At 37.8% G+C, this 16,084-nt stretch overlaps 1 protein-coding gene across 4 annotated transcripts in view; it reads left to right on the top strand.

Moving 5' to 3' along the window:
* The window catches only part of MGMT (O-6-methylguanine-DNA methyltransferase), a 216,988-nt gene extending 207,736 nt beyond the window's left edge, over window positions 1-9,252 (top strand). For all 4 annotated transcript variants that reach the window (XM_032224859.1, XM_032224860.1, XM_032224857.1 and 1 more), the window contains one exon: window positions 7,782-9,252. In XM_032224859.1, the coding sequence (XP_032080750.1) occupies window positions 7,782-7,913 (132 nt within the window). In that variant the 3' untranslated portion in view covers window positions 7,914-9,252. The remainder of the gene's footprint in view (window positions 1-7,781) is intronic.
* The last annotated feature ends 6,832 nt before the right edge of the window (window positions 9,253-16,084 follow it).

Below are 16,084 nucleotides of genomic sequence, written 5' to 3'. Positions count from 1 at the left end.
GCCTCTAATGGTGCCAACCAACACGGAACCCTAAGATAATATTTTTTCCTCATTTTTTCCCAGACCCCCATCAAAATCTTCCGAATATAATGTCCCATGAAGTACCTATGGGGGGTGTCTCTTTCTTGCCAGAGGGCTATTCATATTATCAATGGAGGAATACTTTTTTTAGAATTAAATGAGAAGGAAGTTCAACCATGTATTTTAAAAAGGTTAAGGATGTTAAAAGAAATTGAGCTAATTATTTACATTAGGCATTCTTATAGGAATACAGGGCAGAACCTGATCTAAATTAATACTTTTGGGAAAGGAGCCTGGAAGAAAAAGAAACAACTAGCAATGACAAAATAATGTTTATCGCAGGATCCAAACTGGGTTGGGGTCTTCTGAGCTTTTGGACTCGTGCTGAAGCCCATCTCCAGGGAACTTTTCTCTAGAACAGTGGTTCCCAAACTATTTCAGTCCACTGCCCCCCTTGGTGCTACAAACTGATCCTCAGTGCCCCCCACCCAGTGGTGGAATTCACATTTTTTTACTACCGGTTCTGTGGGCGTGGCTTGGTGGGTGTGGCTGGGGGGGAGTCATGTGACTGGGAAGTTTGCACGACGGAAGGAAGATAGTAACAGTAATATTCAAAACTGTAACAATTAATTGCACATTTATTCAAAATCCAATTTAAAAACCTTTTTAGTTAATGTTAATTCAACAAAATTGTTGAACATGATCCAGTGATACCAGGTTTTCAAAGTCTGGTAGTTATTTATCAAGAACCTTAGTGACTAGTAAGTTAGTAAACTCAGTAAAATTTAGTAACTACTTCACTGTTCAGTAAATTCTTAATATGGTGGAATGGCTTGATGAAGTGATACCAGTTTCCCAATGTCTGGTTTTAAGTCACTTAGCAGGAGTCTTAAATCACCACGTTCAGTAATCTGGAGTGGATTTCTTTGCTTGGAGAGAAGTTGGATGACCACACTGAAGCCACGTTCCACCAAATATGATGTTGGAAATGCAACAAGGAGCTTCTTAACCACTGTCCATAGTGCAGGATAGCAATCAGAAATTTCTTTCTGTAACCAAAACTCCTGGTACGATTTCTTAAACTTTGGCTTCAGCTCAATGTCATTTTGCAGCTCTATGAGTTGTTCTTCCACTACCCCATCTTCCTCAGTATCTGAAAATGGATTTATCACCCAATCTGGAATTTCCGTCAAAAGAAGATCCTGATATCGCTCAGACATACCTTTATGCAGCATGTCCAAATGGTCACAAAAAGCTTGAAGGTCATCATCTTGTATCCCACCTTTCTCTTCTAGCTCAGACAAGCTCGGAAATTGGTATAGCTCGCGACGGCCCATAATGCGCTTGAATAGAGTTGACTTTGAAATAAACGTAGAGAGATGATAGATTTGGCCTTAATAAGATTGACCTCATTTCCTTGCAACTGCAAATTCACTTCATTGAACTTTGTTCTGATAAATAAGCAATGTCATGCCTGATCTCTTTGAGTCCACCACTGAGCAAGGCATTCTTGTCTTCAAAAGACTCCACAACAGTGTCAAAAAGATTGTAAAAGCGTCTCACACAGTTGCCTTTTGATAGCCAACGGACGTCTGTATGACGCAGCAAACGATCAAAATCTTCATCATTGAAAAGGTATTGAAAAAGCGACATGACCATTTTTGACAGTTATGACCATTGTAGCATCCCCCGTGGTCGTAAGATCAAAATTTGGATGCTTGGCAAGTGACTCATACTGTGTTTACGATGGTTGCAGGGTCCCGAGGTCGTATTATCATCTTTTGCAACCTTCTGACAAGGCAAAGTCAATGGATAAGCCAGATTCACGTTAACAACGTTAGTAACAAGTGCAGTGATTCATTTAACAAGTGGCAAGAAAGATAATGAAATACTTAACAACAGAAATTTTGGGTTCAATTGTAGTTATAATCTGAGGACTACCTGTAATCTGCAGCAGGAGGAAAAGGGCTTTTCAGAGAGCAAAGAGAGAGCAGAGTTTGGAATGTAGGCAGGAAGAGAGCAAGTTTGTATCTTCCCTAGCAATTTGTGAAATACAGGTGGTTCTTATCTTACAACTATTAGTTTAGTGACAGTATGAAGTTACAATGGCACTGAAAGAATTGAGTTATGACTGTTTTTCACACTTAGAACCGTTGCACCGTTCCCATGCCCATGTGATGAAAATTCAGACACATAGCAATAGGAGTTAGACTTATATACCGCTTCATGGGGCTTTCAGGCTCTCTAAGTGGTTTACAGAGTCAGCATATCGCCCCCAACAACAATCCGGGTCCTCATTTCACCCACCTCGGAAGGATGGAAGGCTGAGTCAACCCTGAGCCGGTGAGATTAGAACCGCTGAACTGCAGATAACAGTCAGCTGAAGTGGCCTGCAGTACTGCACCCTAACCACTGCGCCACCTCGGCTCTTATATGTTCATTATAGAACCACCCCCCCAATAGGGTAATTTTGAAAAACTGTGGGTGTTTTTTTCTACTTCTAAGGTACTTTAGAAAGTACTGCATTATTACTTAATACTGGGCTCCTAAAGTTTAATAGAACTACTTTGACAATTAGTACAATTCTTTGGTTTTTAAAAAGGTAAGCAAAAATACAATAAAGGAAGAAAAAAGCAGCATTAGGTAATGCCAGCGATAGGGTTAGCTTACAAAGCTTAATTACACCTTGGTTGAGCTGAAATGGCGCAGTGGTTAGGGTGCACTACTGCAGGCCTCTTCAGCTGACTGCTATCTGCAGTTCGGAGGTTCAAAACTCACCGGCTCAAGGTTGACTCAGCCTTCCATCCTTCCGAAGTGGGTGAAATGAGGACCCAGACTGTGGGGGGGCAATATGCTGACTCTGTAAACCGCTAAGAGAGGGCTGGAAGCCCTATGAAGCGGTATACAAGTCTAACACAGGGTCGGCCTCCTCCGGGTTTCATCCACCAGCCAATGCCATCTGGCTACGACCCGGGGGAGGGCCTTCTCTGTTGCAGCTCCAGCCCTTTGGAACGAACTCCCCGCGGAGATTCGGACCCTCACCTCTCTCCTGGCTTTCCGAAAAGCCGTTAAGACCTGGCTGTGCCGGCAGGCCTGGGGTTGATGAGCTCCCTTCCCCTCTTGACAGGTGCGGTTGTTGGTTATTTTAAATGTCTATTTTGTACGATAAGAGTCAGATAAGAGTCAGCTGAAGTGGCCTGCAGTGCTGCACCCTAACCACTGCGCCACCTCGGCTCTTTAAATTTGTTCTGGTGATGATGATTGACTAGAAAAGGTCCTTTGACTTTTCAGATTCCTTTTAGGATTATCCTTCAAAACACTAAAAATAATACAGACAACACCATAATCTTTCTATTTAATAATGTATTATAACACCTGGAAAATATGTGATCATTTTAAAAATTATATCATAGTTTTGAAAAAGATTAATAAAAGAGTAAGTATACGATCAAGGACCTGAAGAAAATCTATATGTGGAAAGGGTAAAAACATACATCATTTATTTGATTAAAAAAAATAGATAAATATAGGCTTGTGCAAAATACGTTGTGTTGTCTCAAAGAATTTGTATTTCCCCCCCAAAAATGGGCTAATTCAAGAGTTGTTTTCTCCATTTTGAGGCACTTTTCTTCTAAAATAAGAAGTCGTTAATGAAGCTGGGGGAAAGGACAATGTTCCAGCAATTCACTATGCTATTTTTAGTGTACTGGAGGATGCCGTCTCTGTGTGTGTGTGTGTGTGTGAGAGAGAGAGAGAGAGAGAGAGAGAGAGAGAGAGAGAGAGAGAGAGAGGTGGGTTCCTACCAGTTCGCACATATTCGGTAGAACCGGTTCATCAAATCTACTGAACTGGTTAGAAGAGGTTCCACCAGTGGACCCGGAAAGCAGGCCACACCTACAGAAGAGGTTCCAAAATTTTTTTGAAACCCACTACTGCCACACACACACACACACACACACACACACACAGAGAGACAGACAGACAGACAGACAGACAGACAGACTGGCACAGAGAGAGAGAGAAAGAGAAAGAAAGGAAGAAATAAATAAAGAAAAAAGAAAGAAAAAGAGTGGGAGAGAGATGAAAGAAAAAAGGGACAGAGAGACAAAAGGAAGGAAAGAGAAAGAAAGAAAGAAAGAAAGAAAGAAAGAAAGAAAGAACGAAAGAACGAAACAAAGACAGAAACAAAGAAAGAACGAAAGAAAGAAAGAAAGAAAACAAAACACATGGCTGGCCGGCCACTCCCACCAGGTCACATGGCCGGCAAGCCACTCCCACAAAGGAGGCCCCACCCACAGAGTAGGTTCCAAAAAATTTGAACCCACCACTGGTGTGTTTGTTTGTGTGTGTGTGTGTGTGTGTGTGTGTGTGTGTGAGAGAGAGAGAGAGAGAGAGAGAGAGAGAGAGAGAGAGATGGTAGACTCCTACAGATTTAGGCATGGTGTGAAGAAGATAAATAGGAAAAACAAAGTTTCTATATCTTTCATTATACTAGATAAGGTTGGAAATTTCTGGATAGATAAAAGGAAATGCTTCTTCATGTAATGCGTAGTAAAAGTTGGAATTTGCTACTGCCAATCATTGATGGCCACTGACACTTTTTTAAAAGGATTAGACAGATCCATGGAGAATAAAACTACTAATCATGAAGATTATGCTGGTTTATGACTGAGATAAAATTGTTATGCCATGCTATATGTCATATTATCTGCTATATCTGTTCTATACTATATGTTAGGTTAATCATGAAGCCTATGTAATTTCTCCGGTATCAAAGGCAGCATCTCTCTTGCTAACAGCCGCTGGGGAACGCAAGCCTGAACTGGCTATTGTACTCATATCCTACTTTCAAGCTTAATCATAGCTTTTTGGAACAAATTGGCCTCTTGTCTGATTTAGTACTGTACTTCAAATAGACACTGAGGTTTACATGTTAAATACTTGGCTTTTGAGGTGACACGAATATTTCCTTTCCCAATGTTTAACTTTATAGATTCTTTAAAATTACTGAGATGTTTGGAGTCAATATCCAAATATTCCTTTTAACTATTTTAGTTTGAATCTGGGGTGTTAACCACCTAGAAAAGAATATGGAAAAAGGAAGTAAATAACTCATTAGCAAATCACCCTTACCCCTCATAAAATAAAATGTCAGGAAATTTGAGAAAGCCTGCAGTGTCCTTCCTTCCCTCCCTCGCTTTCTCCCTCTTTTCCTTGTAAAATAAATAAAAGACATACATTAAAATCTAGGGACAAAGGCAAAATATCTTAAAGAAAAGACAATTTGTGAGTGTGTGACATGTGTAATTCACATGTTTGTACAAGTTTAACTCTGAAGTTCAGTAAGATCATAGAGAACCTTGGTTCATAGACTCTTCAGATCTCTAAGAACCATTGACTGTCAGCCAATGATTGATAATCCTATTGTCATCTAAACCAATGATCATAAACATATTTTAATTATAGCATTCCTTGTTTATGTATGCAGTTCTTTCATATGCCTTCGATACACTATCAGTCAATTTTATTAGCTATGACCCCAACTTCTAATATTCTAAAAGAAGGAAAGGAATAATATATCCATTTTTTTCATCGTATGTTTTGTAATTTTTTTAAAAAAAAAATGTATCATGTTCAGATTTTCTAAATTGTAGAGCATTACACTTTCCGTCCTCTCTTTATATGGAGAGTTGTCAAAAAAAAAAAAAACCTTTTGTTGTTACTTTCATGCATTTTACAAACATACAGGATATTAGTGAAATGATTCAACCAGAAACTTAGTGCTTAGCAATAAAGCAATAAAGATGAGTTTTATATACCACTCTATAATTTACAGCTTCTATGTCAGCATTTTGCCCCCACCAATTTGGGTCCTCATTTTACCCACCTTAAAAGTGTGGAAGGCTGAATCAACCTTAACCCATTCAGGATCGAACTCCTGGTTGTGGGCAGTGTTAGCCTGCAATACTACATTCTAACCATCACACCACCATGTTTCTGAATTCCCCAGGTGGTCCGAATTCAGCTAGAGATTAGATTCATATAAAGGCATGGTAACATTTTTTTTTCAAGTTCAAAAGTTTTATTTTCTTTTAAAATAAACATTTCATCATTCCTCAATCAGTAAGAGATCGAAGTACAATTTTTTGTGTGTCAAAATAATTCTAGTTTACCACCAAATTCTTGTCTGGCCTAATGCATACCCCTCCCTCCCTCCCCCCTCCCCCCCAACCTCCCTTCTCCTCCCACCCACCCCCCGACTTCCCGGAACCCGTACACGGTATGGATTTTTAACAAACACAGTCTAAAATCTATTGGGGAAAAAAGAAATAAAGAAATTAATGACATTCTACATTGACCTTAGCTTCTTCTTGCTGAACTAACTTTAAACAATTTAAATCATTTCTGATCTTAAGCATAGGCTAACTGGTAATATTTTTTAAAATCCTATTCTTAACCATTCCTTGCATGGAATTTGCCATTTTTATTGCTGCCATGCACAAAGTTGTTTATTTAATTAAGCTCTTCATCGTAAGAGCTTAAATTGCCTTCCTGTATAAACCCTACAAGTTCAGATTCCCTTAAGTATCTGAATGTTGTTATTTACTTACTTTAAACATATTATAGCATTGTTTTCCAATGCCCTCATTTTCCCACTCCCTCATTCTACTTCAGTTTTCGCCATCTTCACTCATTTAAAGTCATCCAGTGAAGTTGACTAGCTTGAGGAATAACCCAACAAATATTTTTCACTAAAAATTTCAGTGTCAGAACTCCGTTATTGATCTATGATCTATTCTCTCCTTACTTTATCTAATATGAGAATTGCCAATTTCTATTATGCCAAACTGATCAGCAAGTCATTTTATCCTCAAGTGTTGGATCTGGATAATAGAACGTCTTCTAAATTTCTTTGCCATGTGCTTATTAACGCCCGGAAGTGGTTATTCTGTGTAATTTTAATAGTAATATTCACAATATTTTTAATGTTATAAACAACAACTGGAAGCGAAATAATTTATGGATTCCCCTTCTTTTTCAGATACAAACCACTTTTCTAAACATGAAAGCTACATTGTCTACTGAACAATACCTCCACTCCAAGATAATTGTAGTAATAAGTTCTACATTTTTTATCCAAAAATTGGCAATTTCCTCATTTGATTTCTTTAAGACTTTGGAGATGCCGTTTCATTTATATATGATGACATTTTATCAATTAATTCTAGGAAGTCATTTCTGGTTTTCCTATCATTGATTTTATTTTTTAGATGGTGCCCCTATAACAGTTCGATGTGTTTTTACACTGAAGACTAACTAGAAAAGTTCGATTTTCTTCTTTCCAAATTTCCCTGTCTGTATTCTGTAATGTTTAGAAAACGGAACATGAGGATGGACCGAAAGGATAGACCAGAACAAATAATAATCAGGTCATAGATATAGATAGATGCATATATAAGCATTCTGTCATTCAATGCTTTTTTTTTTTGTTCCATTGAAGTCTCTCTCAATCCCTCCCTCTCTCTCTCTTTCTCTCTCTCTCTTTCTCTCTCACATACACACACACACACACACACACACACACAAATATAAATATACAGAAACATACACATGCAAACTCTGCATGATAAGGCTGGTGTTAAGAAAAGGACAGGAATGTTGACCATGAATGCCATTTCTAAGGAGACAAAATGCGGTGGGGGAGAAAGGATTTTTACCGAAGCCTTATTTTCCTCTGTCTCGATGTTTTCCTTTCAAAGGTCCCTATTATAATACCGTGCCACCGGGTGATTTGCAGCAGTGGGCAGCCTGGCCACTACACGGGAGGAAGTCATCTGAAAGAGTGGCTTTTGTCACACGAGAAGCGTCAGAAGGAAAAGTTAACATATTGATGCAGTTGAGGTACAGCTGTTACAGAGCGAAACCAGCACATCACCAAAGATACTTGGCTTATAACGAGCTTTCCAAACACACAGTAGAATTCAGGGAAACGGTAAATATTTGAGTGACATATAAATATAATACAACATCCGAAGCGAAATGTGTGGTGGCACTACTATATTAAAAAAGCTGAATGTGTCCTAAGGGATACAGCTTGTGTGCCCTTTCTTGTTTTTACATTTTGCAGCAGAATGAGTACAGCGGACCGAGGCTGTTGTGCATGTATTTTGTTCCCATCTCTGCTGCTGTTTTGTTCTATTTTTAATGTCCATTAAAGCAGGGATAAGGGAGTGGGAGGGACATGGCAAATGTTTGATGGAGCTGCCCCTCTAAGGAAGCATCTGGCTCGCAGAGGGGACAACCGGGAATCTGCCGCCTTTGCGTGCATTCGCAGAACAAAATTAAAGGCAGGAGCTTACACACAAACACACGCACACAGGCACCAACAGACACACCTCCCTCTCCCACTGTTCCTGCCCGGATTTGTATTTGTCCAGATTGAAAAGCTTGTACCTCTGCCAGGCAGGCTGCCCAAGATTCCTCTGTTTTCTTTGATGTTTGAACTGTTGAAATGATGTTTTGCGTAAACAGTTATTAATGAAACACACCCGAAGAGCCATTCAAAAGGAAACGGCTATTGAATTGCCTTTTCACAGAGGGGTGTTTTTTTTTCCCCTTTCTTTTTAGATGCTTTAGGAGATGCGAATAAAAATACTTAAGTCTCTCTCTTACCAAGGCAGAAAAAATAAATTTTGACGAGAAGTGTAACGGCACGGTTTTAATACAATTATGCAACCTAGTTAAAGATAACAGATACCTTCGCTTGCCATTTAGAAATATATGTTTCTGTCTCGCTGTAGTCCTTGTTCCTTTGGCTCAGCATTTGCTTGATTCCCTTTCCCACGTGGAAACGTGTCCTACAATCTGAGAATCGAAAGCAACGCATTACAGTAAACATATAAAGCCAACCAGAAGAAAAAATAATACAGTCAGCCAAAGGATATTGAAGCTAAAATTTCTAATTATTTAAAAAGAACTCTGTGAGAGTAAAATATGACAAACCGCAAGAAACTGAAATTTTCACTACTGTACGGGATTCATAAATCATACCATGAAAATACCGATTTTTATGTTTTTATTACATTCTTGAGGGAAAGCTTGCTGCTAACAAAAATTATTGTGTGGTGTTATTACATTAATGTAGTGTTATTCAGATGTGAGAATTATTTTACTTAAAAAAAACCTGTTATGCATGTACACATTGTCTGTATATATAAATAAAATACTGTATATAATATCCGGAGAAAATAAACTATACCCTATTGTGCAATATAAGGCTGTATTTTATCAAGAGTTTCTGGTTGCAATATAAACCATGAAAGCAAGACTCAAGCGGTTTGTGTGTGTGTCACCAAAAGCCCAAGATAAAATATAACCTTATAATATGTACATAGAGAGTGTATTCTTTCTTGGGGGGGGTGGAGTGGGAGAGTCGTAATGTGTGAATATGTGCCAAAGAGAATCATAGATGCTGACTTCTAAGCTTTCTTTTTTTCTTTTTTAAGAGCAGTGAAGTGGGGGGAGCAGATTTTCAGTTGCAATATTTCTTTCCTTGTCTCAAAAATGAAGTAGGTCTTCTTCTTTTAAAAGTTTTTTTCCCCCCCTTCCTAAGTATCCTGCATTTTCCTTAAACAGTATGGTAAGAAACCAGAAAATATAAACATTGCTGTTTGGGGAAGAACAAAACCAAACTGCAGATGATTTGAAACCAAGTTTATCGGCCATGTTATATAGTCCAGGCCCTTGTTTTATCTGTCAGGGAAAAAAAGAAAAAACCTTGCCCTGAATTTCTCCGTGGTTTGCCTTGTCTTTGAGGTTGCTCAAGGGAGTTCTATAAATGGGAATCCTGTGGAATATTTAGAACCTCTCCTGGTTGAAACGCCTTCTGGGTCAGGATTTGAAGAACTCAATCTAGTGTGACCTCTTTTTTCCCCTTCTTCTGATACTAAAAGTCCTAGCCAAGTTCATTCCTTTCCACTGAATTCATTTGGACATAATCAGAACCTCATCCAGTTACAAAAATTTGTGCCCATCATCTTGGCTCTGTGTCATTTACACATTGTCCTATTTATAGGATGAGTTGTTCTGCGGGGGGGGAAATGCCCAGTAGAAGAAGAACTTAAAAGAAATAACTCAGAAAATTCACATTTAGTTAAGCGATCTCTAAAAAGTGTTACTTGAGGGTTGGAGTTGAAGCATTTAAAAGAATGATAAAAATCCATTTGCATGAAGATAAAGATTTTGTTGGCTGGCTGACTAACACATTTTTTCACGAGCTGGTATCTCAATATTTGTTTTGCAATTGTAGGCCAAGCCGTTTATCCTTTTGTCAGCATGTGTTCCAACAGAGGGCACTGTAGCACACGAGAATTTAGATTCATGTCTTCTACAATGTGTTTAGGAGAAACTCATTCACTAATTCTTCTTTCCCCCCCCCCCCCCCTGCTGTTTAAGAATGAATTTGAAAATGAACAGCCAAGTTGAAATCTCCTAGCTGCCTTATTTGCAGGCCTTCAGACCGTCTGCCTCAGGAATTAGCTGCCTGGTAGTATTTACAAGCTTGCTATCTTCATCTCACATATGCATTGTGGAAAAGGCTACCATTCCAGAGTAAGATGAAAGCAGTTTTTCTTTGCCTGTGATTTCCGAGATTGCTAAGGATGGCCACGCTACAACTTGGCATGACCACTAATGAAGGGCGTAGTGAGAGTAGAACTTCCAGGGATTTTTCATAGAAAGGAAAGAATCCACTTGTGCTTTTAGCATTCTTCCCATGTGCTGAAAGTGCTTGTGCCCCACTATGGTGTCTTAATAAGTGTGCAATACCTTTAATCCGGCATGACTTAGCACTTGCCCGTACTAAAATGCTTAGCCCAACTTAATTGAGGAGCAGCTTGCAAAAATAAAAAAATAGTATTTCAGACACTTTCGTAATCTTTGGAATGAGCTTAAATGCATGCACAACTGTGTTGCGGTATATCATACTATATATATTACATTACATCATATTAATAGTCTGCATTCTATTGTATCATTATATTTATATTAATTTAGACGCGGAATACATAACATGCAAAGCTATTGTTTGGTCAAGTTGTGCCTGTCTGCTTTGCCGGTTTAAAAGCCATTTTCTGTCCTCCGCCTCTGAGGGTTTTCTCTGTCCTGTCATGCGTCTTGATATATATTCTGAGGCTTCCACCATAGGACACAGCAACAGCAGCTTGGTTCAAATAGGCATTGTGTGTGATGTGACTCCTACCACAAATCCAAGAAAGAAACAAGGAAAATGCAATTTGCTTGCAAAGCACCCGTCAGCCCAAGCGACTTAGAAGGCCGCCATCGCAACATTTATGAAAACAAAATTCAAAGTTTCTTTTTTCCAAAACATTTTTTTAAAAAAAAACAAAAAACTCTGGGAATAAGAAAGAAAGCTCCGGTTTTCCCTCCCCTCCCCCTGGAAAAGGGATCCCCTGCCCTATCAAGTTTCCTCCCATTCAGTCAAGCTTTGAACTGCTGACACTGAGACAGCGCAGCCAGGCACGACAGCTGGCTCGGCAGCATCTAATACCAACACATGCTGGTTTAGTCCATTTCCAGAGACTAAGATAATGAAAGATTCAGAAATAATATTTGTTTTGGTAGAACTACGTTTATAATGAAATAGATGCCCTTGACCATGGAACAAACTGGATTTTGCAATGGGTCATTTCTTCCCTCCCACTATTCAGCTTGTACTTAATCTGGATGGCACAAAATCCAATACAAGGATAGATGATAGATAGATAGATAGATAGATAGATAGATAGATAGATAGATAGATAGATAGATAGATAGAGATAGATACATACATACATAGATACATAGATACATAGATACATAGAGATAGATAGATAGATAGATAGATAGATAGATAGATAGATAGATAGATAGATAGATAGATAGATAGATGATTGATGGTAGGTAGGTAGGTAGGTAGGTAGGTAGGTAGGTAGATAGATAGATAGATAGATAGATAGATAGATAGATAGATAGATAGATAGATAGATAGATAGATAGATAGAGATAGATACATACATACATAGATACATAGATACATAGAGATAGATAGATAGATAGATAGATAGATAGATAGATAGATAGATAGATAGATAGATAGATGATTGATGGTAGGTAGGTAGGTAGGTAGGTAGGTAGATAGATAGATAGATAGATAGATAGATAGATAGATAGATAGATAGATAGATAGATGTTAGATAGATGTTAGATAGATATAGATATATGTTGCATTTATGCTGATTTGTATGTATGTATGTATGTATATGTATATATACACACACGCACACACTATATATATATGTGTGTGTTTGTGTGTGTGTGTTGTATTTGTGCTGATAAATAAATAAAGGGAGACTAGTATAGATCTATTTCAAGTTATTTATTATTTAGTTGTAACTCTAATATATATATATATACACATATACACACACACACACACACACAGATATATATATCAGCACAAATAAAAAAACAACAACAATATATTATATATATATATATATATATATATATATATATATTATATATATATATATACACATACATACATACATACATACATACACACACACACACACACATACATACATACATACATACATATATATATAGTGTAGAATACAGTCATCTCCATCAAAGTTGTAACATGTTGCAAAGGCACAAGTCTCACAAAGTGGTAAGGCTTTTTTATATCTACCCTACCGTACTGTGGGGGGGAGTTGATAATAGCAGTAATTTACAGTGGCAACCTAAAATAAAAGAAATTGGCAGTTCAGACTTTGTAAAATCCTCAAAAATAGCAGTGACTGCAATTTCCAAGTCATACCTTAAAAGCACCTTGATCAACTCTATTGAGCTATATAATGATGGAAAATAGCAATATAAAAATAGCAAACATTTTAAAGATGAGGAATTGCAAAAACACATTTTCCTTCCAATCAGAATTTTTGCTTCCTGTTAATTATGCAGAATGCAATGAAATCCAATGAAAAATGGTGAAGAACCTGATATATAAAAATTATACCCAATTCATAGAAACAATATGTGAAATCGTTCCTCATATCAGCTTGATGATATTGCAATTTCCTATTTAAGAAGTATATTAATTCAGAACTGCAAAAAGATTATTACTGTCAGTATGATAAAGTTATGAGCACAGTAAAAGCTGGACTAAATTAAAACTATTCCCATAAATATAATGGATCAATACTGTTCTAAAATAATATTTTGATAGATACTAAATTATTGTGATATTAGTACCGAATGTAATTCGTATTTTCATTTCCAATATCTGTTCCTTTTCTTAACCTTCCACATACATTCTGTGAACGGTTTAATTTAGGAGTTCATTTCCTGCCTTTACTTAAAAGAATAAAATCTATGAAAAAGATATTGCTTAAAAACTCACACAATAGGAGATTCACACGATTGGTATACTATTTCATGAATAATCGCACCATAAGGATCATTCAGAAAAGTAAAATACCCTGAATTATTAGCTAGTTGCATTTCTTGTTATATTTTTAGTAAATAGAAATTTGACTTTAAAGCGTTTAGCTTGAACCACCCTTCCTCTTCCACCTATTTTCTTCTTTTCTATTTTATTACAACTAGTTTCAAACCCTGGAAAAAAATATTCCTGGGAGAACTTTCTATTGTTTCTATTAATACAGGAGCTGGATAGATGCATCCAATTGATACACAGATGGCACTGTGCTATTTTTGCTCCAAATATCATACATCGATGCAAGAAATAAATACGTTGAATACAGCACATAGATAAAGTAAGATTTTTCTGTGGGTGTTATTCTTGTTTATACCACCAGAAAAGGCCCAAAATATAGACCACTGCATCTTCATATTGATCTGGATATCAAGAAACTTCTGCTCCTTCGTATTTTGTCCTCTTTATTCCCCTAACAAATACGTCTTACATCTTAATTATTTTAACTTTTGTCTACTATTTTGCAGGGTCTAATGCTATTCTGACATCACAGCCCTTCTTTTCGAAGGCTTTTGGTTTAAAAGTTGGAATTTGAGCAGTTGAAGTTTATATATATATATATATATATATATATATATATATATATATATATATATATATATATATATATATATATATATATATATATATATATATATATATATTTAAAAAATCAGCTTTTATCAGAGAGTAAGATTTAAAACAAGGCCTGTGCTGAATGCTGATCCAGACCAGCCTTTTGTCTGTGTGAGTTATGAGTAGGTGGCAGTTAAAAGGCTGGAGAAACTGCAGGTACCGAAGTGTCTTTAAGTAATGAAGGGCAGAAGTCCAAAGTCTTCTGGACGAACTGGCACCAGATGCAGACAGATGGAGAAGGTCTGGGCTCCATCACCTTCAAGTCAGCCTGACAAAGATCTATATTAGAGCAGGAAACGGGATAAGAACCTTCAAAATAGTAACTGGGTGGTAAGTTGAAAATTGACAAGAGCACCATATTACTGACAGGGCTTTTGATTGATGAAAGGATGTTATTAGCAAGGTTTTAAAGTTGTTTTTTTTTTTTTAAATCTCATTGAAGGCCCCACCAAAAACCAAACTATTCACCCAGATTTTTGAGTAAATTATTAATCAATATTTTTAACTCTAAATAACTCGTTAAATTCTTGTTTAATGCTATTTAGCTGCTTCCTCGGTTGATAAAAATCAGTCGTTGATCATATACAGCACATGGTTTATATCACACTACAATATGCCGTTTCTAAAAATGAAAAGCAGCAGCTACCCCAAGTCATGCTGATTTTTCACTGCAAGTATGTAAGATGTACAGGAACACGGTGGCTAAAACGCTGAGCTTGTCAGTAGTTCGACGGTTCAAATCCCTAGCGCTGTTTAACAGAGTGAGCTCCCGTTATTTGTCCCAGCTTCTGCCAACCTAGCGGTTCGAAAGCATGTAAAAATGCAAGTAAAACAATAGGGACCACCTGTTGGTGGGAAGGTAGCAGCGTCCCGTGCGCCTTCAAGCGTTCACCTATGCCAGCCGCATGACCACGGAGATTTCTTCGGACAGCGCTGGCTCTCTTGCTTTGAAATGGAGATGATCACAGAAACACACACCAAAGTCAGGAACAACTAGCACATATGTGCGAGGGGAACCTTTACCTTATGTAAGCTATTACAAGTGAGATACACTTTTAACAGCTGACAACAGTCATTGCCATTGTTACATATCACAGTGAGGCTAGTCAGCTCCATGGTATCTTCAAGTAAGGTTGATATGTTTCCACCTTTGTGTCCTTTTGCTACACCATAGTACCAGGTACTATAGAATGGGATCGTCCCAATCTTGAGCTTCTGTGAGGACCTGGATAGATTCTGTGGAATAAATGGGAAGAGAGAAAGATCTCAAACCACCTTCCACTCCCAACTCGGATTGTTTTTCCTTCTTACTTCCTACATCACCAGAGGTGGGTTTCTACCAGTTCGCACCTATTCGGTAGAACCGGTTCGTCAAATCTACCGAACCGCTTAGAAGAGGTTCTACCAGTGGACCCGGAAAGCAGGCCACACCTACAGAAGAGGTTCCAACAATTTTTTTGAAATTACTGAAAGTCTGAAATTACAAACCATGCGCCATCTCTTGATACCACCTAAGTTAAGGTGGAACCTCTTGTAAGTTTTTTTTTCACTGCTCATTACTCAGTTTGGACTTCTGCCCCTTTTATCTGATGGTTCCCTAGACAGTATCTCTTCTATCTTCCAAGTCGTTCTCACATTGATATGTTGGCATCTTTAATAAATATGACAAACAACATCGCCATCTTGTAAAGAGCCGAGGTGGCGCAGTGGTTAGGGTGCAGTACTGCAGGCCACTTCAGCTGACTGTTATCTGCAGTTTGGCGGTTCTAATCTCACCGGCTCAAGGTTGACTCAGCCTTCCATCCTTCCGAGCTGGGTGAAATGAGGACCCAGATTGTTGTTGGGGGCAATATGCTGACTCTGTAAACCACTTAGAGAGGGCTGAAG

Source organism: Thamnophis elegans, chromosome 10 (assembly GCF_009769535.1).
Source record: "Thamnophis elegans isolate rThaEle1 chromosome 10, rThaEle1.pri, whole genome shotgun sequence".
Lineage (NCBI taxonomy): Eukaryota > Metazoa > Chordata > Lepidosauria > Squamata > Colubridae > Thamnophis > Thamnophis elegans.
Note: the sequence above shows the minus strand (reverse complement) of the source record. Positions and strands in the feature narration are given on the sequence as shown.